A 26,677-nucleotide genomic window follows, 5' to 3' on the forward strand; every position below is an offset into this window, starting at 1 on the left:
ACGGGACACCCGGGGGAATCCTGGGGAGAAACACTGCAGTTTTGAGGGTGAGGCTGGGGGTACAGACAGAGGAAATATTGTTCCCTAATACATATATGTTTGGTTTCCTTAAAAAACCTCGAGGGGAGCCCTGGGTGGCTCAGTCCGTTAAGCGTTTGACTCTTGGTTTCGGCTCAGGTCATGATCTCAGGGTTGTGAGATCAAGCCCCCCACCACCGTCAGGCTCCACCCTGAGCGCGGAATCTGTTGGAGGATCCCCCCGACCTCGTGCATGTGTGTGCATGTGTAATCTGTCTCTCAAATAAACAAACAAATAAAATAAAAGACCTGGAAAGTCATGGAGTCAAGAGAGAAGGAAAAGGAACAGGATGGGCAGATGAACGGAAGAAGGACTGGGGAAAGTGGGGGCAGGCAGGCAGGAACTAGAAGGAAGTGAGTTGACAGCTGCTTTGTCAGGCAGGACTTACTTCCTTTTGTCTTTGTAGCCCCAGGGCCTAACACAGTGCCTGGTAAAGAATAAATGCTCGAAACATTTCAGTTAAGTGTTGAACAACAGTAAAAGGTATAAGGGGCGCCCGGCCGGCTCGGCCAGTAGAACACACGACTCTTGATCTCAGGGTTGTAAGTCCAAGCCCCGCGCTGGGTGTGGAGAGGACTTAAAAATAAAATCTTAGGGAAAAAAAAAGATTAAAAAAAGCAAAAGATATAAAGTATTGCTGATATTGATATTGAAATAGACAAATTTTCTGTTAAAATAAAAGTCATGGAGTCAAAAACTGAGGCAGCTGTGACCCAGCATCTGGACCATGTCCAACCCTCACTGTGCTACTCAGTAAAGTTCAGTGAGGCCGTGGTTTCTCTTGTCCTTAGGATCAAACGCGTGACCACCCATTACAAAGCCCTGGATGGGAGGCCCGCCTCTCTCCAGAGCATCTCTTGGCATTCTAATCCCTGTACCTCACACTCCCACGTCCTCGCTGCTTTCTCTTGTCCCACTACATTCTTTTTAATTCCTTCAACTACCAAACTCCCTTTCATCCCATGGCTTTCATACACTGTTTCCTTCGCCTAAAAAACTCTTCCTCTTGCCCTTCTCTCCCCAGATTCACCTGGCCAACTGCAGACCTGAGCTCAGGTAAGACTCTCTGCAGATGCCTCAAGCCCACATAGGTGGGTCCTTTCATGGGCTCCAGCAGCGCTGTGTCCATCCCCTAGAAATGCACTGATCCTGTGGTTTTTCAGTGGACTTCCCCATGAGCCCTGGGAGGACAGAGACCAAGTCTTTCTTGTTTAATTCACATCCCTGGGGTCTAACCACTAGCACTTACTACATACTAAGTGAATAAATAAAACAAATAAATGCGTTGCCTATAAGCTGAGTGTATTTTCAGTTGCCAGTACACTGGACGGTTACTGGGATTAGCAGCATCTTCTAGAAAAGTTCTAAAGCAAAGAGCACTGTCATGCAAAAACCTAACCACCCTTAAGGTTATTTAAATCTGCAGGAAGGCAGAGTCCTGGGTTTTCATGAAACCATTAATGGATTGAGAGCTGACCTGGAGTCAAGTCTCCATCTGACTACGAGCCATTGAGCTACCAGGCCACACATCATGACCAGACTCTTCAAGAAGGCCCTGGAGCTCTGCAGCAGAATGGGACACGTGGAGGAGTGTCTGCCTGGCAAGTGGAGCCCTTGAGGGGCCCTGAGGATGTCCATCTGGGCCTCCGTGCCATGGTTTAAAGACACAGTCAACACAAGATTCCGAACCACAGTAGAAACCTGGCTTTGTATTAAGATTCAGCTCCTCCAGCCCCAATTTCTAGATAGTTAAGACATTTAGAGAATTTGCCTCCAAATTTCGCTTGTCTGAAGCACAGAAGCCCAGGTGTCATTTCTGCCTTAATCTCTGGGGCCAAAGCCCCCTTCCGTCTCACCTACCGGGCTGGACAGTCACAGTGACCACAGCCGTGGATCGCTGCTTTGAAGAATCTGTCACCATCAGCTGGAACATATAGTCTCCTTCCTGCATGGCTGACAAATGAAGGTATGGTGTCTCAACGCCCTAAGTAAAAGCAAGTAGAGATGAGAAAGAAAAAAAATAGTAATTTTAAGAAGTAGCATGACGTAATGAAAAATGAATGCTTTGGGCTAAATATGGAGATCCTGCATGAAAAAGAAATGTGTGTGCCCCAAGGAAATGCAATCTGAAGTTCAGTGTGTATCCTCACACGCTGTTGAAGAAGTACAAATTAATTTGGCCTTTTTGGAGGCCCATCTGGCAACATCCACTGACATGTTAAATGAGCATACTCCAACCAGTGATTCTACTTCTTACTACCTACGCTAGGGAAATGCCCATGCACACAAGGAGCCTCACACCTGGATGCTGACAGAAGCATTGTTTATAGTAGCAAACAATGGAAACAGTCTAAATGTTCATCAACAATGGGGCACCTGGGTGGCTCAGTTAGTTAATCAGCCAACTCTTGATTTCAGCTCCGGTCAGGATCTCAAGGTCATGAGATCGAGCCCTGTGCTGGGCTCCACACTCACTGGGGAGTCTGCTTGAGATTCTTTCTCTCCCCACCGCTTGCACTCTCTCTCTAAAATCAATCAATCTTTAAATAAACTTTCATCAATGGGGTGTGGCCAGACCCACCATGATACACTACAATGCTAGTTTAAATGAGAAAGTTTAAAAGAATAAGGTAGATTTATACATATTGAAATGGAGTTGGACTCCATGCTAGGCGTGGAGCCTACTTAAGGGAAAAAAAATGTCTGTAGCTTATAAATAATGAAATGAAAGATGTCAAAGACATACCATCAAGCAAAAAGAGAAAGTTGCAGAACAATGTATAGAGTGTGACAGATATTTCTATGTGTACATATGCATATACACAGAACACACAGAAAAGATTCTGTAAGGACAGACATTAAACTGATAAAATTATCACCATAAGGGGACTGGGGTACAATCAAGGTGTATTTGTACTTTATCAGAAGTTACCTTTTTTTTAACTACAAGAAGCAATTCATGCATTACTCTTACAAGTAAAAATAATTTTTTAAAACTCTAAGACAACAAAATTTTCCTTTTTTTTTTTTTTAAAGATTTTATTTATTTATTTGATAGAGAGAGACACAGCGAGAGAGGGAACACAAGCAGTCCTGGGGAGTAGGAGAGGAAGAAGCAGGCTTCCCGCGGAGCAGGGAGCCCGATGTGGGGCTCGATCCCAGAACCCCCGGATCATGACCTGAGCTGAAGGCAGACGCTTAACGACTGAGCCACCCAGGCGTCCCAACAAAATTTTTCAGTAAGACATTTTTTCAATTGAGTATATAATAGCTGTACTTGTCTCCAGGTTAACAACTTTCACTTTGTTGCTATTGTGTTGCTGTTGGTAACATTTCCAATTATTGCTTATGTTTGAAATTCATGGCATCATGGAAAGGATTTTTAATCCTAAACCCTATTATAATTTATTTACTTTTATAGATCCCAAGATTGTCTAAAGATAAATGTATCTGCATGTGTCTATTAAAGGTTTTAATGGAAAATTGAAAAAGAAAACTGATAGAAAATCAATTGTGTTATCACGAGGGGAACTTGTGAAATTTGAAATACATACTTTTAAGAACTTAGAAAAGGTGTTTTCCCCTACTTTGACTAAATAAAGCAAAGCATTTTGCTCTGAAAAGCTGTACAAAAGCATAATTTCCTAGTGCTTACTTCAAAATTAATATGGTTACATAAATGCTTACGCACACGGTACAGGGAGTGTTGTGGCAAATGGGAAGTGGGCAGACTCACACATGTCACCAAGCATCCTCAAAGCCACTATATGCTCCAGGTAACAGCCTGGAGCCTTCAGATGGCCTTCCCCCATCTAAAGCAAAGCCTCGGCAGGATGCCCTGCACGATGTTTAGACTAATAATCTAAGACTCCAGTTGACACAGCCATCTTTGTGATTGCCCAGTTAATAAAAAGATCACCCTTTTAACATCTTCATCTATCAATCACAAGACAATAACCTTGTTACTGGGGATAACCTCAGAGTGTCCTCTGCAGAAGGGCAGGTGTGGAGAAGCTGGCCCTGCGCCCAGCACTCGCTGATTCCCTTGGACATACGTTGGGCAGATATGGATGAATTCTGGGGTGTGAGCTTTGGGCACATAATTCTCAATAACTAAAGGAAAGAAAATTTGGATTTTTTAAAAATTTTATTGGTAAGTAATCTCCACATCCAACGAGGGGCTCTAACTCACAACCCTGAGATTAAGAGTCGCACGCTCTTCTGACTGAGCCAGTCAGACACCCCTGGAATATTTTTTTAACCAAGGAAATACAATATATCCCATCTTTCTGTTTTGCAGGCAAAGCCCTCTGAATCAGAAGTCTTAGCACAACAGAAGCAAACAGCACGTGCCACAACCCTTAGACAGAGATGGACACTACGGCACGGCCCTCTCAAGTTCCATAAACCCAACCAGTCATTTTAAATTCATCATAATTGCAAAATACTGTCCAGAAACATTGGAAAGTAAAGTAGGTAAGCTTTCATGGGATATCTGACTTCATCTGAAATACTAACAAGAAATTTATGTTGGACAGATGAGATGGAATTTGAAGGAGAAGTACAAGGTGGCAATATAAGGTCCTACCTTTTTTCCATTAAACTTTCAAATAATAACCTGAAACTAACAACACGGTATGTTAACTGGAATTAAAATAAAAACGAAAGGGGTGTCTGACTGGCTCAGTCAATAGAGTATGCAACTCTTGCTCTTGGGGTCGTGAGTTCAAGCCCCACATTGGGCGTAGGGCTTGCTTACATACATACATACATAAAATAACAAAAAAAAAGAATAAAACGAAAACTGTCAAATAATAACTTAAAAACAACAAGCTGATTAGCAATAAAAACAAATAGTTCTGGCCAGCACCAAAAGAAGAAGCAGCAAATAGCTTATACACACTCATGCGCATACATACCACTCACAGCAAAAGTGTCTATGGTAGTATGTCTTTAGACAAATATATTTAAGATTTGAGCAAATTAAAATTTAGATACAAAAAGCTCTTAAAAAGAGACCACTAGATCCAGAAAAGATGACAATGAAGTTTCTAAAAATATGAGAAACAAAATAAGGAAAAATTTCCTGATAAGAAAGTTCATGTTGGATTATTTCTAAAGTTTCTCCCAATACTAAAATAATATTTCTGTAGCAAATGTTGGGTCATACTTTCCCCAAACTAGCGTCAAGGTCAAGCTATCAACACAGGACCCACTTAGTTTCTATTCTGTGCTTACAGAGAATGGGTGAGGGGAAAGGATGTAAGTTTGGAAAATCTATGAATTTAGGTGCTCTTCTAATAGTTGTAATACATCAGACAATCTTATAAAACATATTTTCTGGATTTATACCACATAACAATAATTTAGGTAGGTAGGAAGGTAGATAGATGTGTGAAGTTTTAAATGGACAGACATACAGATGGATGGATGGATGGGTAGATGGGTAGATGGATGGATGGGTGAGTGGATGGGTGGACAGGTAGATGGATGGACAGGTGGGTAGGTGAATAGATGAATGGATGGGTGGGTGGATGGATGGGTAGATGGATGAATGGGTGGGTGGGTGAATGGATGGATGAGTAGATGGATGCACAGGTGGGTGGGTGGGTGGGTGGATGAATGAATGGATGGATGGTTAGATAGATGGGTAGGTGGGTGGTTGGATAGATGGGTAGGTGTGTGGGTGGTTGGTTGGATAGATGGGTAGGTGGGTGGGTGGGTGGTTAGACAGATGGGTGGGTGGCTGGATAGATGGGTAGGTGGGTGGGTGGGTGGGTGGATGGGTAGATGGATGGATGGGTGGGTGGGTAGATAGATGGATGGATGGTTGATTAGATGGGTAGGTGGGCGGGTGGTTGGATGGACAGACAAGTAAAAGTTTGAAGGCAGGATAGAGAACTTGCCTGCATGGCCACCTCTTTGCTCTCACTCCCTGGACCCAGGGACCACTCATAGAGGACAATCTGGTGATCATCACTGCTCTGGTTTCCATTCAAAGTGATGGAGTTTTGGGGCAAAGTTATGGTCTGATTTGGTCCTGCATTGGCAACTGGAGGATGGTCCACAGCACTGTTGACTATTAGGGCTGCAGTTGTGGAGTTAGAGGCTCCATCCGAGTCTGTAACAGTCAATCTACAAAAGGGAGAAATATGAGAAACAAAATAAGGAAAATGTTGCAAAAAAAAAATCATGTTGCAAGAAGATGCCAAGTCTTAAGGCAAATGGTCCATTTAGTCTGCCCATGGTACATTTCTCAGAAAAACTCAGAAGATGTGTAAACAGAAATTTGAGGATGAGGTTGAGAAAAGAACAGAGTATCCGAGGGTTTTTTTGTTAATGTGCTGCTGTTGGTTTATTTTAGTTTTAGCTAGTAATACAGCCACATGATGTTGTTGTATCTTATATGGGTTTCTGACTAGTCTTGGAGACGCCAGATGAATAAATCTTCCTCAACCAACACAGGAGCCTCCCTCTAGTACCTGAGACAAAGAATGTGTCGGGGTTAGGTCCTGCCTTCAGGTCTAAGCACGTGGAGACACTACATCACTCATCAGTTTTCATCTACAAAGATTTTGCATTTTTTTTTATTCTTTTCTAGAGGACTTAATATAATTATGTTTTCAGAACACTCCTTGCAGACACTCGTTCAGAACGTCCTGTGGTGAACTCACTGCTGATGAGGTCCTGGATCAGGAAATAATATGGTCACTTCATCCTTCTGGGGTAAAGATGTCGGTTCTGAACAGTGATGAATGTTATACAGGTGTTAGTAGGAATAGGATAATGAAGCTATGGGAAGAACACAGGCTTTACATGTAGTAAGGTATGTGTATGGGGGCACGTGTATTCTGTGCACCCTTTCACACTATCCCACACACTCCATACAACCAAGATCCAAACTCTGGTTCAGGTTCTGACAGCAAACCAAGCATCTGAGATCCTTCCTCCTCAGCCAGGCTGTCGGGACACAAACCGGGGCCCCTAAGGGGATTTCTTCATGGTAAAATGGAGACAGCAGCAGTAATGTGCCTCAACCAGATGATGAATTAAATAAAAATGAAATGGGGAGGAGTTAGGATGGCAGAGGAGTAAGGGGACCCTATGCTTGCCTTGTTCCTCAAACACAGCTAGATAAATATCAACTCATTCTGAACACCCAGGAAATCGATCTGAGGGCTGAGAGAACAAACTGCCGAAGTAGAGGGAGAAAAGAGGCCACACTGTGGAAGGTAGGAGGTGCGGAGATGGGATTTGGGGGAGAAAAGAATCCCGGGTGCCGCAGAGGGGAGGGAGCCCTGATCACAGAGAGAGCAAACAGCGCACAGGGGATTGAACAAGAAAAACACTTCCCCAAAGCCGCTGACTGGGAAAATGAGAGAGCCTGCTTATTGTGAGTTTTTACAATCAACAGAGCTCAAAGACTGAAGTTTTAGAAGTCCGCACTGCAGCCAGTGTGGAGCCCAGTGGGCACAGTGGTGCTCCTGTGGAGAAGGAGGGCAGAGGCCTGGGAGTGGACAGCATGGTCTGAGGATCCCCTGCATCGCACTGGGAGAGACAGCTCCCCCTCCTGGAGTGCATTTGGGAGAGGTGGTACTGCCTCACGGGGACAAAAGAGCTGGTGGGCACCACGGCACTGCCCTGTTCATCAGCACAGGGGCAGAGGCACCTGCTGAGGGCAGCTAAGCTGGACACCAGCTTTTCGCTGTGCTTTACTCTGAACTCCAAGCACCTGTGCATTCCTGCAACTGCCCTTCTGGGACAAACTCCTACCAGCCCCAGCGCCCCAAGACCCTCCTCCAGAGGATCATCGTGGGTCCAGGCAGTGCCGAGTCCCTAAAATTTGGAGTTTTGAAACTCTGCCAGGTGCCAGAGATAAAATATAGAAGCACTGTGCCACCAGGTGGGCAGACAGCTCAGTTGCAGACACGGTGAAGGCAGAGATCCGAGGGATACCTGGCACACAAGGGAAGATTCTTCACTCTTCTGTGAGGGCTTCCTGGACAGTGGGGGCACAAATTCACCTGTCGGGGGCCCAGGGAGAGGGTGGATGCCATTTTCTTCCTCCACCCAACAGCACCACTGGATTTCAGTGAGCAGCAGAGTGAGTGCTCCCTCCCCACACCCGTCCAGGGGAGGCTGGAGCCACTCACCCCAAACCCCACCCCCTGCACTCTGCAGGTGCTTCTATGCTAGGGCAAGTATGCCTAAGAGCCAGGGCAGCAGGCCTCTCCCCCAGAAAACAAGCACAAATCCCCCGCAAGCACCAAGTCTACTGATTAGATAGAGTGCTACAAAGTTACAGCTCTAGTGGAAATAGGATCTGGCCTTTTTTAACAAGCAGATGAAAGCATATCTAGTTAAAACTCATCACACACTGGACAGGTCCAAACACTCCTTAGTGCAAGCAAGGAAAAACTCAGCAGAGGGCTGACCTGAGGGAAACAGCCCCCAAAACACAGCAGCAGGGTGCACGTAGCACAGACCAGACACACATCCTGAAGCACCAGGCCCTGGACAGTATATGACCTCTTCTTAAGAAGCCATTACTCTCAGGAGCAGGAAACGTAACAGGCTTTCCTAACACAAAGAAGAAGATACAGACCTAGCCAAAATGCCAACACAGAGGAAATCATCCCAAAAGGAAGAACAAGAAAAGGACACGCCAGGGACCTAATCAAAACAGATATAAACAATATGCCTGCTCCAGAATTGAAAACAACAATCATAAGGATACTAGCTGGGCTTGAGAAAAGCATAGAAGGTATCAGGGAGTCCCTTACCACAGAGATAAAAGACCTAAAAACTACTCAGGCTAAAATAAAAAAATGCTGTAACTGAGATGCGAAACTGACTGGATGTAATGACCACAAGGATCGAAGAAGCAGAGGAGAGAATAGGTGACATAAAAGACAAAATTATGGAAAATAATGAAGCTGAAAAGAAGAGGGAAAGAAAAATATTGGATCATGAGTGTAGAATTAGGGAACTCGGCAACTCCATAAAGAGCAATATCATTCGTATCATAGAAGTCCCAGAAGAAGAGTGGGAAAAGGGACACAAGGTTTATTTGAGCAAATTATAGTTGAAAACTTCCCTAATCTATGGAAAGAAACACTCAATCCAGGAGGCACAGATAACTCCCATCAAAATCAACAAAAGCAGGCCAACTCTAAGATATATCACAGTAAAATTTTCAAAATACAGAGATAAGGAAAAAATCCTAAAAGCAGCAAGGGAAGACAAATACGGTTAGCAGCCGATCTATCCACAGAAACTCAGCAGGCCAGAAGAGAGTGGCATGATACATTCAACATGCTGAATGAGAAAAATATGCAGCCAAGAACACTTTATCCAGCAAGGCTGTCATTCAGGACAGAAGGAGAGATAAAGAGTTTCCCAGACAAACAAAAACTAAAGGAGTTCGTGAACAACAAACCAGCCCTGCAAGAAATATAAAAGTGGACTCTTTTGAGTGGGGAAGAAAAACCAAAAGCAACAGTGGGAAAGAAAGACCGAAAACAACAAAGACTAGAAAGGAAAAGAGAAAATCTCCAAAAAACAATGACTTTACAGGTAACACAATGGCATTAACTGCATATCTCCCAATAATCATTCTGAACGTAAATGGACTAAATGCTCCAATAAAGAGAAGCAGGATATCAGAATGGATAAAAAAACAAGACTCATCTATATACTGTCTATAAGAGACTCATTTTAGACGTAAAGACACCTGCAGATTCAAACCGAGGGGTTGGAGAACCATCTATCATGCTTATGAGCATCAAAAGAAAGCCAGAGTAGCCATACTTATGTCAGACAAACTAGAGTTTAAAACAAAGACTGGGGGCGCCTGGGTGGCTCAGTCGTTGGGCGTCTGCCTTCGGCTCAGGTCATGATCCCAGGGTCCTGGGATCGAGTCCCACATCAGGCTCCCTGCTCGGCGGGAAGCCTGCTTCTCCCTCTCCCACTCCCCCTGCTTGTGTTCCTTCTCTCGCTTTGTCTCTCCCTGCAAATAAATAAATAAAGTCTTAAAAAAAAAAAAAAAAAAAGACTGTAACAAGAGATGAATAAGGGCACTATATCATTATTAAAGGTTCTATCCATCAAGAAGATCTAACAATTGTAAATATGCCCCCAACTTGGGAACCCCAAACATATATATATATCAATTAACAACAAACATAAAGAAACTCATTGATAACAATACAATAATAATAGAGAACTTTAACACCCCACTTAAATCAATGGACAATTCATCTAAGCAGATCAACAAAAAAACAATGGCTTTGAATGACACACCGAACCAGATGGATTTAACAGATATATTCAGAACATTTCATCCTAAAGCAGCAGAATGCACATTCTTCTTGAGTGCACATGGAACATTCTCCAGAATAGATCACATACTAGGTCACAAATCAGCCCTCAACAAATACAAAAAGATTGAGATCATACCATGTATATTTTCAGACCACAATACTATGAAACTTGAAGTCAACCACAAGAAAAAATTGGGAAAGACCACAAATACACGGAGGTTAAAGAACATCTTACTGAAGAATGAATGGGTTAACCAGGAAATTAAAGAAGAAATTTAAAAAAATACATGGAAGCAAAAGAAAATAAAAACACAACAGTCCAAAACTTTTGGGATGTAGCAAAGGTAAGTATATAGTGATACAGGCCTTCCTCAAGAAGCAAGAAAAATCTCAAATACACAACCTAATCTTAGACCTAAAGGAGCTAGAAAAGGAACAGCAAATAAAGCCTAAATCCAGCAGACGAAGGGAATTAAAGATTAGAGCAGAAATAAATGATATAGAAACTAAAAAAACAACAGAACAGATCAATGAAACCAGGATGTAGTTCTCTGAAATAATTACTAAAATTGATAAGCTCCCTGCCAGACTTACCAAAAATAAAAGAGAAAGGATCCAATTAAATAAAATCACAAATGAGAGGGGGGAAATAACAACCAACACCAAAGAAATACAAAAAAAGTATAAGAGAATACTGTGAAAAACTATAGGCCAACAAACTGGACAACCTGGAAGAAATGGATAAATTCCCAGAAACATACGAACTACCAAACCTGAAACAGGAAGAAATAGAAAACTTGAACAGACCCATAACCAGCAAGGAAATTGAAGCAGTAATTAAAAATTTCCCAACAAACAAAAGTCCAGGGCCAGATGGCTTCCCAGGGGAATTCTACCAAACATTTAAAGAAGAGTTAATACCTATTCTTCTCAAACTGTTCCAGAAAATAGAAACAGAAAGAAAACTTCCAAACTCATTCTATGAGGCCAGCATTACCCTGACAGTAAAACCAGATAAAGACTCCACTATAAAAGAGAACTACAGGCCATAATCCCTGATGAGCATGGATGCAAAATTCTCAATAAAATACTAAAAACTGAATCCAACACTACTTTAGAAGAATCACTCACCACAGTCAAGTGGGATTTATTCCTGGTGGCTGCAAGGGTGGTTCAGTATTTGCAAATCAATCAATGTGATTAATTGACCACATTAATAAAAGAAAGAATAAGAACCATATGATACTGTCAAAGGATGCAGAAAAAGTATTTGACAAAGTACAACAATCATTCATGATAAAAGCCCTCAAAAAAGTAGGGACAGAGGGAACATACCTTAACATAATGAAGGCCATATATGAAAAACCCACAGCTAATATCATCCTCAATGGGGAAAAATTGAGAGCTTTTCCTCTATGGTCAGGAAGAAAGGAATGTCCACTATCACCACTGTGATTTAACATAGTACTAGAAGTCCTAGCTACAGCAATCAGACAACAAAAAGATAAAAGTCATCCAAATTGGCAAGGAAGAAGTCAAACTTTCATTATTGACAGATGACATGATACTCTATGTAGAAATGAAATACTCCACCAAAAAAATTGCTAGAACTGGTACAGGAATTCCGTAAAGTCTCAGGATATAAAATCAGCACACAGAAGTCTGTTGCATTTCTATACACCAATAATGAAGCAGCAGAAAGAGAAATTAAGGAGTCAATCCCATTTACAATTGCACCAAAAACCATAAGATAACCTAGGAATAAACCTAACCAAAGAGGTAAAAGACCTGTACTCTGAAAACTACAGAACACTTATGAAAGAAATCAAAGATGACACAAAGAAATGGAAAAACATTCCATGCTCATGGATTGGAAGAACAAATATTGTTAAAATGTCTATACTACCCAAAGCAATCTACACATTTAATGCAATCCCTATCAAAATACCACCAGAATTTTTCACAGAGCTAGAACAAATAATCCTAAAACTTGTATGGGAACCACAAGAGACCCCGAATAGTCAAAGCAATCTTGAGAAAGAAAAGCAAAGCTGGCGGCATCACAATTCCGGACTTCAAGCTCTACTACAAAGCTGTCATCATCCAGACAGTATGGTACTGGCACAAAAACAGACACATAGATCAATGGAACAGAATAGAGAGCCCAGAAATGGACCCTCAACTCTATGATCCACTAATCTCCAACAAAGCAGGAAAGAATATCCAATGGAAAAAAGATAGTCTCTTCAGAAAAGGGTGTTGGGAAAATTGGACAGCCCCACGCAGAAGAATGAAACTGGACCGCTTTCTTACACCATGCACAAAAATAAACTCAAAATGGATGAAAGACCTAAATGTAAGACAGGAATCCATCAAAATCCTAGAGGAGAGGGGCGCCTCGGTGGCTCAGTCGTTAAGCATCTGCCTTCAGCTCAGGTCATGATCCCAGGGCCCTGGGATTGAGCCCCGCATTGGGCTCCCTCCTCGGCGGGAAGCCTGCTTCTCCCTCCCCCACTCCCCCGGCTTGTGTTCCTTCTCTTGCTGTTTCTCTGTCAAATAAATAAATAAAATCTTTAAAAAAAAAAGTCCTAGAGGAGAACACCTGTGACCTCTGTGACCTCGGCCAGAGCAACTTGTCCCTAGACACGTCTCCGGAGGCAAGGGAAACAAAGGCAAAAATGAACTATTGGGATTTCATCAAGATAAAAAGCTTCTGCACAGCAAAGGAAACAATCAACAAGACTAAAAGGCAGCCTACAGAATGGGAGAAGATATTTGCAAACGACATTATCAGATAAAGGGCTGTATCCAAAATCTTTAAAGAACTTATCAAAGTCAATGCCAAAAAACAAATAAATAAACCAGTTAAGAAATGGGCAGAAGACATGAACAGACATTTCTCCAAAGAAGACATACAAATGGCCAAGAGACACAGGAAGAGATGCTCAACATCACTCTTCATCAGGGAAATCCAAATCAAAACCTCAATGAGATACCACCTCACACCAGTCAGAATGGCTAAAATTAACAACTCAGGAAACAAGAGATGTTGGTGAGGATGTGGAGAAAGGGGAACCCTCCTACACTGTTGATGGGAATGCAAACTGGTACAGCCACCCTGGAAAACAGTAGAAGATTTCCTCAAAAGGTTAAATATAGGACAACATTATGATCCAGCAAGTACACTATTAGGTATTTATCCAAAGGATACAAAAATACTAATTCAAAGGGGCACATGCACCCCATTGTTCATAGCAATATTATCAACAATAGCCAAATTATGGAAGCAGTCCAAATGTCCATTGGCTGATGAATGGATAAAGCAGATGTGGTATATATAATGGAATATTACTCAGCCATCAAAAGGGATGAATTCTTGCCATTTGTAATGATGTGGATGGAGCTAGAAAGTACAATGCTAAGTGAAATAAGTCAGAGAAAAACAAAATCATATGATTTCAGTCATATGTGGAATTTAAGAAACAAACAGATGAACATAGGGGAAGGAAGAAAAGAAATGAAAAGAGAGGGAGGCAAACCATGTGGCAAAAGAGAGGGAGGCAAACCATGAGAGAATCTCAACTACAGAGAACAAGCTGAGGGTGGCTGGAGGGGAGGGGGTGGGGGGATGGGGTAACTGGGTGATGGGCATTAAGGAGGGCATGTGATATAATGAGCACTGGGTGTTATATGAGACTGATGAATCACTGAATTCTCCTGAAACCAATACTACATTATATGTTAGCTAACTAGAACTTAAATAAAAACTTGAAATAAAAAAAAGAATCAAAAGAACCTCATAAAGTGGCATGAACATATACAATATGAGTGTACAAGTATCTGTTTGAGTCCCTGCTGTCAATTCCTTGGGGTTCTATCTCTATCTAGAAGCAAGTTCTTCTCTATCTAGAAGCAAGATACAGACATGGTAATTCTATGCTTAATATTTTGAGGAACTAACAAACTATTCTCTGCGCAGGTGCACCATTTTACTTTCCCACCAGCAGTGCCCAAGGGTTCCCATTTCGCCATATCCTCACCAACACTTACTTTCCATTTTTTAAATAATAAGCCATCCTAATGGGGTAAGCTACTTCTTAAGCTGAGATTTCAAATAAACGTTTTCACAACACATGTACAATGTAAAATACTCTAGAGCACCTCTGTGAACTTTTTAGTCAAAGATGAATCCAATCAGATGCCTGGGAATTTCTTACCCTAGTCAGACTTCAGAAGATTCATAGATATATGGATGCATGGATATGTGGATTTCTTTGAAATCATTAAATTCTTAAAGACCTTAAAAATATAATAAGCCAAAATATGTGGGATACAATTAAAGAGTACTTAGAGAAAAATTATAGTTTTAAAGGCTTGATAGACATTTAAGGAAGATTTATTTATTTATTTTTTTTTTTAAAGATTTTATTTATTTATTTGAGAGAGTGAGAGAGAGACAGCACAAGAGGGGGGAGCAGGAGAGGGAGAAGCAGACTCCCCGCTGAGCAGGGAGCCCGATGGGGGACTCGATCCCGGGACTCCAGGATCATGACCTGAGCCAAAGGCAGTCGCTTAACCAACTGAGCCACCCAGACACCCTTAAGGAAGATTTAATATGAATGATCCAAGATTCTACTCTAAGAATTTAGAAGAAGAGCAAAGTAAATCAAAAGTAAATAAAAGTAAAGAAATAATAAAGATAAGAGCAGAAACCAACAAATTAGAAAATAGACAAAATTAACACAGCTCTAGTTAGGGGTTCTTTGAAAAGATAAACAAAATTAACAAAATCCTTAATTAGACTGATCAGAAAAAAGAGAACACAAGTCATCAATAGAGTAAATGAAAAAGGAGTTATAACCACAGATTCTATGGGTATGAAAGGATAATATGAAAATACGATAAAACCCTTTGTGCCAACAAATTTGACAATTTAGATGGAATAGACAAACTTCTTGCAAAATACAACTTATCAAAAACCTATGCAAGGAAAAAAAAAAAAACCAGCAACAGAAAATCTAAATAGCCTTACAACTATTTTAAAAATTGCATTTGCTATCAAAAACTTTCCCAAAAAGAAAACTCCAGGCCCAGTGATTTTACTGGTGAATTCTATCAAACATTCAAGGAAGAAACACCACCAGTTGTTCACAAATGTTTCAGAAAGTAGAGGAGGATAGATCACTGGCCACCTTGTTTCATCAGGCCAGAGTGATCCTCATACCCAAACTTGACAAAGACATTGCAAAAAAAAGAAAGAATGGCATTGACCAATATCTCTCATGAAGATAGACAAAAAACCCTTACCAAAATATTGGCAAGTTTAATCCAATGCTATATAAAAAGGGTATCATGACCAAATAGCATTTACCCCATGAATGCAAGGTTGATTTAACATTCAAAAATACCACACAATACATAAAAATAACTCAAAAGAGATCAAAGATCTAAATATAAAACCTAGAACTACAGAGGTACTAGAAAAAACATAGGAAATCTTTACAGTCTTAGGATAGGCAAAGCTTACTTAATTAGAACACAAAAAGCATGAAACAAAAGAAAAAAAATTGATGAATTAGACTTCCATCAAAACGTAGAATTTTTGCTCTTTCAAAGATTAAGAAAATACACTTGATCTTAGCCAAAAGGTTGAGAAGATATTGAAAGATTAAGAAAATAAAAAAATCATATACTGGCAGAAAATATCCACAACACATATATAAAATAATGAGCTTGTTTCAGAATGTATAAAGACTTGGGGCGCATGGGTGGCTCAGTCAGTTGGTCATCTGCCTCAGGCTCAGGTCATGATCCCAGCATCCTGGGATCGAGCCCTGCGTTGGGCTCCCTGCTCAGTGGGAAGCCTGCTTCTCCCTCTCCCTCTGCACCTCCCCCTGCTTGTGCTCTCTCTGTCAAATAAATAAATAAAAATCTTAAAAAAAAGAATGTATAAAGTCTCTTAAAACTAAATAAGACAAACAATACAATTTTTTAAATAGGGAAAGGAAGGGCACCTGGCTGGCTCAGTTGGTAGAACATGCGACTCTTGGTCTTAGGGTCATGAGTTTGAGCCCCCATGTTGGGGCAGTTTACTTAAAAAAATAAAGGGGACATTTAAAAAAATAAAATAGGAAAAGGATACTTCACAGAAGTTATATGAATGGCCAATAAGCACCTGAAAATATGCTTATTATGATTGGTCATCACTAAAATGCAAATTAAAACCATAAGGAGATACTACCATTCATTAAATTAAATAAAATTAAAAAGACTGACTATACCAAGTATTGGTGAGTATGTGGAGACTGGAACACCCACCTCAGGAAAGAGTTTGGCAATTTCTTAAAATGTTAAACATAAACTCACCATAGAACCTGACCTTCCCACTATTCCATGATTTACCCCATAAAAATAAAAATACCTGTCCACACAAATACTTAAAGTAAATGTTAATGGCACCTTTATTTATAGTAGTTCAAAGCTGTAAACAGCCCAGATGTCCATACTAGATGGAAGGATAAATAAATTGTGGTATATCCACAGACCAGAATAGTACTCAGCAACAAAAAGGAACAACCTATTGGACAGACAATATGGACGAATCAAAATCATTTGCAGAGTGAAAGAAGACACAGGTAAAAAGGAGTACATATTATATGATTCCATTTATGTGAAATTCTAGACAGCACAAAATAATTTAAACTGACAGAAAGCAGCTCCGTGCTGCCCAAGGACAGGAGTGAAGAGACAAATGGAAATCCAAGGGGCATGAGGAGACTTCCAGGTTGAGGGACATGTTTATTATCTTGATTGTGGTGATGGTCTTCCGGACAGTCACATGTCAAAACTCATCAAGTGTTCTATCTTAATCATGCACAGTTCATTATGCTTCAGTTATATCTTTAAAAGTTATGGAAAGAAAAAGATTAAGAAACATAAATCACACAACTCTGCCTCACCCTGAAGATACAAAATTTCTTTCACATAACAACACAGCAAAAGGAAGCCATCCCCATACCATTCCTTACAAACAAAACCAAATGCTTCCAATAACCAGGCCCTTCCAATTCATGCTCAGCCACGAGCCTATCAGTCGAGAGTGGCTGCCAGCCAAAACCCCCAAGGAAACCTCAACGGCCTTGACCTCTTGATAAAAATGAAAAGAGGCACAGTGTAGTGTAGAGGCATGAGTTTAAGGAAATAGTCAACACAAGTTCTGAAAGCACAACAAAGGTGGAGAAACCACTTGCCTGAAAGTGTAGTTTCCAGGAACGAGGTTAGACAGATGTAGGACGGGGGAATCTGTGGGAGTCTCCTTTCGGAAGGGGCCGCTAATTTCTTCCCAGCGGTAATTCACGATTTTAGTGTCATCCGTACTTTCTAGAAAGATTTATTTACTTATTTAAATTTTGTTTTATTTTATTATGTTATGTTAATCACCATACATTACATCATTAGTTTTTGATGTAGTGTTCCATGACTCATTGTTTGTGCATAACACCCAGTGCTCCATGCAGAACGTGCCCTCTTTAATACCCATCACCAGGCTAACCCATCCCCCCACCCCCTCCCCTCTAGAACCCTCAGTTTCTCAGAGTCCATCGTCTCTCATGGTTCGTCTCCCCCTCCGATTCCCACCCCCTTCATTTTTGCCTTCCTTCTCCTAATGTCCTCCATGGTATTCCTTATGTTCCACAAATAAAGATTTAAAAATAAGTGAAGGCTAGAATGAAATGCAACAACAGTAAAACATAAATTTTGTAATGTATCGTCTTCATGCTTAAATTTGTTTTTGCATTGAATTATAGAATTACATAGATTTCAATGGACATGTCTTATGTGCTGGCAGGAGGATCTCTTCTCCCTAAACTATCATCACTATTTTCCTCCTGAATTTCCTCAGTTGTGAATTTTAAAAAGCACAGTGACAGGCACTCTTGCTTTTTGAAGAACAGGAGTCAAGCAGATGTACCATATTGAAATGCTACTTCTACTCATCTCGACTACAGCACGTGATACCGTCCTGGTATTTTCCGTACGTATCTGAAGTGACCAATGAAGAATTAAGAGATGCTTACATATAAATACAACACGCCTTTACTACCCCCATCATTCAGGTGTAAATCCAGACAAAGGTAGTACCCTACAAGAAAACTTCCCTTTTCTGCTTTGGGAGAGAGCAAACCAACGTGCTGCGTAGAATCACAGAGACTTAGACCTGGAAGGGAGCCCGCTGCATCTAACGCAGGGAAAGAACGAACTAGTTCAAGTGACAGATTAATAACCCCACTTTCCTGTACCTGAGCCGTCCTGCATTAGAGAAATCAAAATGTGGTACATTTCCTCATGTAAATATTTTCATCTAAAATACGCTTTGTTTTCAAGCTGGGAAGGGGGGAAATGTGGGTATTTATATTTGAATAGGCACAGATGGTGAGGTCAGTGTGATTTCTGTGTATTTGCAGACTTGCAAAATGGAGCCGCATTAGCTGCTGACAATTACCCTTCTTCCAACAACCAAGGCAAAGATTCTTTACTCCACCGGCTCTGGTATTAGCTTTGTGATGAAATGTACATAAATGCAAATACCGGTTACACTGAGATTGAACGTATTTTGTCATATGTTGTCATACGTCTCTGTCTATATTAATATACTGCCAAACGCAGGGAATGTTTTCATCTCTTCTCACCTGCACGGAGGCCTGGAGTCAGGGGCCCCTTCCACATATAAGAGAAGGAATGAGCTCCGATTGAGTAATAAAACACTACCCACCCTAGATGAAGGCAACCCTTCTCATATTTGTGAACGTGGTTTTCCAATTGCTCATCACATACACCTTGTCAAAAGCAGATTCTCTAAGAATCGCTTTAATTCCGAATCAAACAGTTAGGCTCTAAGGAAGTCTTCACGGACAGGTGGGACATACTGCAAGATGAGCACGGCACAAAGCTGTGATGAAGGGGCCCCAGGGCTGTGAGCCACACGCACAACGACAGAGACGCTCCTGCATCCTCCTTGGTGCGTGAGCCCTCCCAGCCTCCACCCACAGCACCACACAACCTCGCCCCGCGCAGGGCGGAGAGGCCCTGACGCGTCACAGGTACCCACGGCTGCCATCGAGGAAGGCCGACGTCCAAGGCAGGGTGAGGGCTTGCATCTGGGGAGAAACCACCGCTGTGGGGGGCAGGTTGACTCTTCTGGCTGTGTGACAGAGAAAGGGATACTGAGCCCCTTACGTGTGCACAGATCGTAACCCCAATAAAATCATCTGCTTTTTAAAAGTTGGTTAAAACATCCTGTCAAGACGGTGTTTATCCCGGGACGCCTGGGTGGCTCAGTCGGTTAAGCATCTGTCTTAGGTTCAGGTCATGATCCCGGAGTCCCAGGATCGAGTCTGCATCGGGCTCCCCACTCAGTAGGGAGTCTGCTTCTCCCTCTGCTCCTCCCCCTGCCCATGCTCTCTCTCTTTCGCTTTCACTCTCTCTCAAAAAAATAAATAAAATCTTTTTTTTCTATTTTATTTTATCTTATTTTGTCAGAGAGAGAGTGAGCATGCACAGAGGGGAGGGGCAGAGGCAGAGGGAGAAGCAGGCTCCCCGTGGAGCAGGGAGCCCAATGCGGGACTCGATCCCAGGACCCTGGATCATGGTCTGAGCCAAAGGCAAACGCTCAATGACTGAGCCACCCAGACGCCCCAATAAATAAAATCTTAAAAAAAAAAAAAAAAAAAAAGGGCGCCTGGGTGGCTCAGTCGTTAAGCGTCTGCCTTCGGCTCAGGTCATGATCCCAGGGTCCTGGGATCGAGTCCCACATCGGGCTCCCTGCTCTGCGGGAGGCCTGCTTCTCTCTCCCACTCCCCCTGCTTGTGTTCCTGCTCTCGGTATGTCTCTCTCTGTCAAATAAATAAATAAAATCTTTAAAAAAAAAAAAAAAAAGGCATTTACCCTACAGGCTCAACTGTGGAGAGTAATTCCGAACGGTTTGGAACTTTCCTATTAAGTTTTAGGAGCTTGTCTGCAGATTTCATTTCTGCAGATAAGCCCAGGCTCAGGGGACATGTGTGATGATAACCCAGGGCTTCATCAAGAACGAGCGCTAACTGCAGGCAAGGAGCAGTGGAGTCCAGTTCCAGCTCCTAGAGCCGTCACCTGGGTGTTCCATCTTCGAGTGCATGCGCCCTCCCCTCCCCCAGCACCCGCTCTGGCTGGGATAACAGCCAGGCAGAATGGGCAAAGCCCGAGGGCAGCTGGGAGGCAGAGCGGGCAGAGCGGGGGGCCGCCTCAGGTGCGCAGGCTGGGCCCACGCGGACAAAGGGCCCCGCTTCTAATTCACACGAATGCACTGGCCTGTGGGTTGCTGGCGGCCTGAGCTCAGGTGCTCAGCGGACCGTCTCTGAAACCCGCACCCCCCCCACCCCCCACGGAAGGTGAGGCTGAGTCCTGGGGAAGGGAGGTGGAGGAGCGACCAGAGCAAAGGAGACGGCCGGGGGGCGGCCCTGTGCTACCCCCTCGGGTCAACCTTAAATAGCAGCGTTAAGCAAGTACTAAGAACTACACAGACCTCGGAAAGGAAGACAAAAGAACAAACGAGAATCGTTGCATGTGTTCTCTAGAGTAGAGCCAAACGTAAAAATAAAAAAGACAGATTAGCAAGTTATTCAGGCACCCAAACGGAGATACACGCATTCTCTCACGCAGGCTTACCTGGCTTAACTGTGACATTGACAAATCCTTCTCCAAAGGCATTTTCACCAGAAACTGCTACTCTGAAGGCATAAAGTCCTGCTGACAACTGCAACGTAGAGAAAAGTGACACAGGTAAACACGCGGGAGACGTGACGGGTCCACTGCCTAGACAGTGCTAACACCTCGCAGAAGCCGCGGTCCTGAAGTGAGCGGAGCGCAGGGGCTGGGGAGCGTCTCCTCGGGAGCGGTGCCGACAGTGCCCCAGGGTCGAGGGTCACGCAGAAGGGCCCGCAGCCTGGTTATGGATGCTCACGGGCAGACAGACGCCCACGGAGCCCGAACGGCCGAGGGCAGCAGCTCGTGGGCGTGGGAATCACGCTGTTTTACTAAGTCGCTGGGCAAGGCGGCCGTCGGTGGTCCGGGTGCCACACTCGGAGAAGCAGGGCTCAGGGACGCGGGCGAGAGGGGAGCTCACGCTCACCCCCAGCTGTGCGGTCTCAGGAACCAAGAGGAGATAGTCATCGGGCGGGAAACCAGACCCCGGGCAGCTCAGTCAGTTTATTGATCCTTATGGTCCGGGAGGGGGGCGTGTTTCCTCTGGTGAGGGGCCTACCTCCTGGAGCCAAAGCATTCGGCAGCTGGAGTGGGATTACTGGCAGCTCTGCTGGGAAGCAGACAGAACCAGAATGTCTCTACCACTGCACAGAGAACAGGGCCGGGGCGCCTGGGCGGCTCAGTCATTAAGCGTCTGCCTTCGGCTCAGGTCATGATCCCAGGGTGCTGGGATCGAGCCCTGCGTTGGGCTCCCTGCTCAGTGGGGAGCCTGCTTCTCCCTCTCCCACTCCCCCTCCTCTCTGTCTCTCTCTGTCTCTCATGAATGAATAGATAAAATCTTTGAAATAAAAAAAAAAGAGAGAGAGAGAATGGGACTTGGAAGACAGACTTTGCAACCTCACCACAGAGACCCTTGGGCAACCAGCCTCTTTTCTCCAAGCTGATATGCCAAGTCATTCAAATAAAGAAAAACCACCTGAAAGTCTCCTTCTTTCACCATATGCCTGTCTGTCTACACGGCAGGAAGTTCATTCATTTATCACCTTCTTCTGATCGTCATCAAAAAACAGATTTCGGGGTTCAACAGCGGACACAAGCAGCCTCCAGTTACTTACGTGAGAGACATGAAGAGTTTGCGTGTGTCGTTCTTTTATTTCATCTCGGTAGTTGACAGGGTGGCTTATTAAACTCCATTCGTAGCTGTAGGTGGTTTCTGGGAGCAAAAACAGAAATGTGAGTCGTCATAAACTCGGGAAGCTCGCCGTACACAATCTGGGCCGAGGAAGAGGATGACAGCCCTGACTCCAGCAGGAGGGGTACCTGAGACACTCTGAACTCTGCCACCAACCTTCATCCAGGTAAGGAATAGCAGGGTTTCCTACCCTTTTAATTTCCGTTCTATCAGAAGAATATACAGCTTACGCAAAATTCATGACATGTAGAAAGTGAAAGAAAGAAAAACATCTCCCTGATCTCCCACGTAGCATCTGATGACATTCCTTTCAGGGTGACTACGGATGTATATATACATTTCCACCTGGTATAATCCACTGTACTTCTTCTCCTTTTAATAAAAGGCAAGGAGATTTCCATTGGTTTCATCTGTTGTGGGGTTTCTTTAAGGACACAAACACGATGAAACCTTCTGTATGAAGGTGAAGCAGTCTCCCACCGTGAGATGCTAGTAGTTCAGGGAGAAGTGCCTCAGCCGACAGCATTACAGACAAATGCCAAATATCATCATCCTGCTTCGATGTCGACCCATATGTGGTAGGGGGCACGAGTGAAGGAACACCTGAATGAGAACCACTCAGCACTGTGGGAACGAACACAGCCTAAGAAAGAAGACCTCTGACAGGTCAGGGGGAGAGCACCCATGTTTGGGGAAGAGGAGAGCGCTGCTCGAGCAGAAGAAAGGGCATTTTGAGCACCACGTTTCGAGGAGCTGGCGTGAGGCACCCCGAGCACCTCAGAGCCCTGCTGTCACAGGGGAATACCTGTCAACAGAGCGCAGCACATGCCCCGTCGCCTCTCGGTGCGATCTGCCCGGGCTCTGTGGGTCAGCACAGCTCAGGCTCCGGGACGGGGACACCTCTCCTCGCTCTAACTCACCCCTTGCTTTGCATCCTCAGCAACGCGTGACTTTCCGTCCCAACCAGTGGAAGGACATGTCCTGTATTCAGTTTCCCACACTCCTCCTCGATTTTAAACTATCTCAGTGAGGCTGAATGCTTATGACCAGCAGAGCCTCGTCAGCGCTCTCGGCCTTCAGTCGCGACCTCTCGCGGTGCGGTGAGTAACCTGTGAAGACTGGTGAAGAGCGACCAGCCCACCGGCCTCTGCTGTCACGAAGGGAAGTCAAGCTCTCACCTGCAGGGGGCGCGCGCACAACCAAAGCCTTCAGGTCCACTTGGTTCTCCGGTAGAGTCATTACGAGATTCTCGCCGGCGGACACCGTGAGTGCTTCCACTACAAGTTGATTAGAAATAGTACAGTCCTTTATAAACAATAATGATGTAATATTACTGCCCTACGATAGGTTTGTTATTTATTTACTTATTTTTTTAAGATTTTATTTATTCATTCATGAGAGACAGAGAGAGACAGAGAGGAGGGAGAGTGGGAGAGGGAAAATCAGACGCCCGCCGAGCAGGGAGCCCGATGTGGGGCTCGATCCCAGGACCCTGGGATCATGACCTGAGCTGAAGGCAGACGCTTAACGACTGAACCACCCAGGTGCCCCTAGATTTGTTTTTAGATAAGATAACATAACATACTTTTATAATAGTTCTCCCTCTGATTTTATCTAAGACACTTCTTTCCTCTGGCTAGTAACTGCACCACGACCTATATTATGATGCAGGGCAGATTTCGTAAATTTTAAGTCATCCATGGGAGGTGACAAGGTAAAGAAAATATGATTTGGATTGACTGAGCACAGTGTTGGGTAACAAGGGTACTGTGGGTTGAGTCTCTTTTCTCTCTTACCAGACTTAGCGCTTCCTGACTCCCTGGGATGAGCTATTTTTATTAAAAAATTGAGTGTAATCATAAGTGTTTCTGTATCATTAGTCACATACCGCTCAGTTCTGATAGCAGCCTCATGAATTATCGTTAATGGTCTTGCTCTTGGAAACTTTCCAAGAGAAAACCCAGTCAACCTCCATAAAGAGGCGATTTTAACTCAGGCAGCGGGGACGTTCACTCATCAAAAGCACTTACCCACTAAGCTGGCCCTCAGAACCATGTCCATTCACCTTCTCCATAACCACATTCACTCTCATCAAAAGCACTTACCCACTAAGCCGGCCCTCAGAACCATGTCCATTCACCTTCTCCATGACCACGTTCACTGTCATCAAAAGCACTTACCCACTAAGCCGGCCCTCAGACCATGTCCATTCACCTTCTCCATAACCACGTTCACTGTCATCAAAAGCACTTACCCACTAAGCCGGCCCTCAGAGCCATGTCCATTCACCTTCTCCATAACCACGTTCACTGTCATCAAAAGCAATTACCCACTAAGCCGGCCCTCAGAACCATGTCCATTCACCTTCTCCATGACCACGTTCACTCTCATCAAAAGCACTTACCCACTAAGCCGGCCCTCAGAACCATGTCCATTCACCTTCTCCATAACCACGTTCACTCTCATCAAAAGCACTTACGCACTAAGCCGGCCCTCAGAACCATGTCCATTCACCTTCTCCATGACCACGTTCACTCTCATCAAAAGCACTTACCCACTAAGCCGGCCCTCAGAACCATGTCCATTCACCTTCTCCATGACCACGTTCACTCTCATCAAAAGCACTTACCCACTAAGCCGGCCCTCAGAACCATGTCCATTCACCTTCTCCATGACCACGTTCACTCTCATCAAAAGCACTTACCCACTAAGCCGGCCCTCAGAACCATGTCCATTCACCTTCTCCATGACCACGTTCACTGTCATCAAAAGCACTTACCCACTAAGCCGGCCCTCAGAACCATGTCCATTCACCTTCTCCATGACCACGTTCACTGTCATCAAAAGCACTTACCCACTAAGCCGGCCCTCAGAACCATGTCCATTCACCTTCTCCATGACCACGTTCACTCTCATCAAAAGCACTTACCCACTAAGCCGGCCCTCAGAACCATGTCCATTCACCTTCTCCATGACCACGTTCACTGTCATCAAAAGCACTTACCCACTAAGCCGGCCCTCAGAACCATGTCCATTCACCTTCTCCATGACCACGTTCACTGTCATCAAAAGCACTTACCCACTAAGCCGGCCCTCAGAACCATGTCCATTCACCTTCTCCATGACCACGTTCACTGTCATCAAAAGCACTTACCCACTAAGCCGGCCCTCAGAACCATGTCCATTCACCTTCTCCATGACCACGTTCACTCTCATCAAAAGCACTTACCCACTAAGCCGGCCCTCAGAACCATGTCCATTCACCTTCTCCATGACCACGTTCACTCTCATCAAAAGCACTTACCCACTAAGCCGGCCCTCAGAACCATGTCCATTCACCTTCTCCATGACCACGTTCACTCTCATCAAAAGCACTTACCCACTAAGCCGGCCCTCAGAACCATGTCCATTCACCTTCTCCATGACCACGTTCACTCTCATCAAAAGCACTTACCCACTAAGCCGGCCCTCAGAACCATGTCCATTCACCTTCTCCATAACCACGTTCACTGTCATCAAAAGCACTTACCCACTAAGCCGGCCCTCAGAACCATGTCCATTCACCTTCTCCATAACCACGTTCACTGTCATCAAAAGCAATTACCCACTAAGCCGGCCCTCAGAACCATGTCCATTCACCTTCTCCATAACCACGTTCACTCTCATCAAAAGCAATTACCCACTAAGCCGGCCCTCAGAACCATGTCCATTCACCTTCTCCATGACCACGTTCACTCTCATCAAAAGCACTTACGCACTAAGCCGGCCCTCAGAACCATGTCCATTCACCTTCTCCATGACCACGTTCACTCTCATCAAAAGCACTTACCCACTAAGCCGGCCCTCAGAGCCATGTCCATTCACCTTCTCCATAACCACGTTCACTGTCATCAAAAGCACTTACCCACTAAGCCGGCCCTCAGAACCATGTCCATTCACCTTCTCCATAACCACGTTCACTCTCATCAAAAGCAATTACCCACTAAGCCGGCCCTCAGAACCATGTCCATTCACCTTCTCCATGACCACGTTCACTCTCATCAAAAGCACTTACCCACTAAGCCGGCCCTCAGAACCATGTCCATTCACCTTCTCCATGACCACGTTCACTCTCATCAAAAGCACTTACCCACTAAGCCGGCCCTCAGAACCATGTCCATTCACCTTCTCCATGACCACGTTCACTCTCATCAAAAGCACTTACCCACTAAGCCGGCCCTCAGAACCATGTCCATTCACCTTCTCCATGACCACGTTCACTGTCATCAAAAGCACTTACCCACTAAGCCGGCCCTCAGAACCATGTCCATTCACCTTCTCCATGACCACGTTCACTCTCATCAA

At 44.0% G+C, this 26,677-nt stretch overlaps 1 protein-coding gene across 4 annotated transcripts in view; it reads right to left on the minus strand.

The window, feature by feature from the left end:
- The window catches only part of KIAA0319 (KIAA0319 ortholog), a 98,775-nt gene that overhangs the window by 18,684 nt on the left and 53,414 nt on the right, over positions 1 to 26,677 (minus strand). For all 4 annotated transcript variants that reach the window (XM_036112191.2, XM_078055744.1, XM_078055746.1 and 1 more), the window contains 7 exons: positions 23,512 to 23,610; positions 22,257 to 22,354; positions 21,106 to 21,193; positions 19,511 to 19,603; positions 17,652 to 17,781; positions 5,986 to 6,214; positions 1,940 to 2,063 (listed from right to left, as the gene is read on the minus strand). In XM_036112191.2, coding sequence (XP_035968084.2) covers positions 1,940 to 2,063; positions 5,986 to 6,214; positions 17,652 to 17,781; positions 19,511 to 19,603; positions 21,106 to 21,193; positions 22,257 to 22,354; positions 23,512 to 23,610 — 861 coding nt within the window. The remainder of the gene's footprint in view (positions 1 to 1,939; positions 2,064 to 5,985; positions 6,215 to 17,651; positions 17,782 to 19,510; positions 19,604 to 21,105; positions 21,194 to 22,256; positions 22,355 to 23,511; positions 23,611 to 26,677) is intronic.

The sequence above is a fragment of the Halichoerus grypus genome, chromosome 9, assembly GCF_964656455.1.
Source record: "Halichoerus grypus chromosome 9, mHalGry1.hap1.1, whole genome shotgun sequence".
Taxonomy (NCBI): domain Eukaryota; kingdom Metazoa; phylum Chordata; class Mammalia; order Carnivora; family Phocidae; genus Halichoerus; species Halichoerus grypus.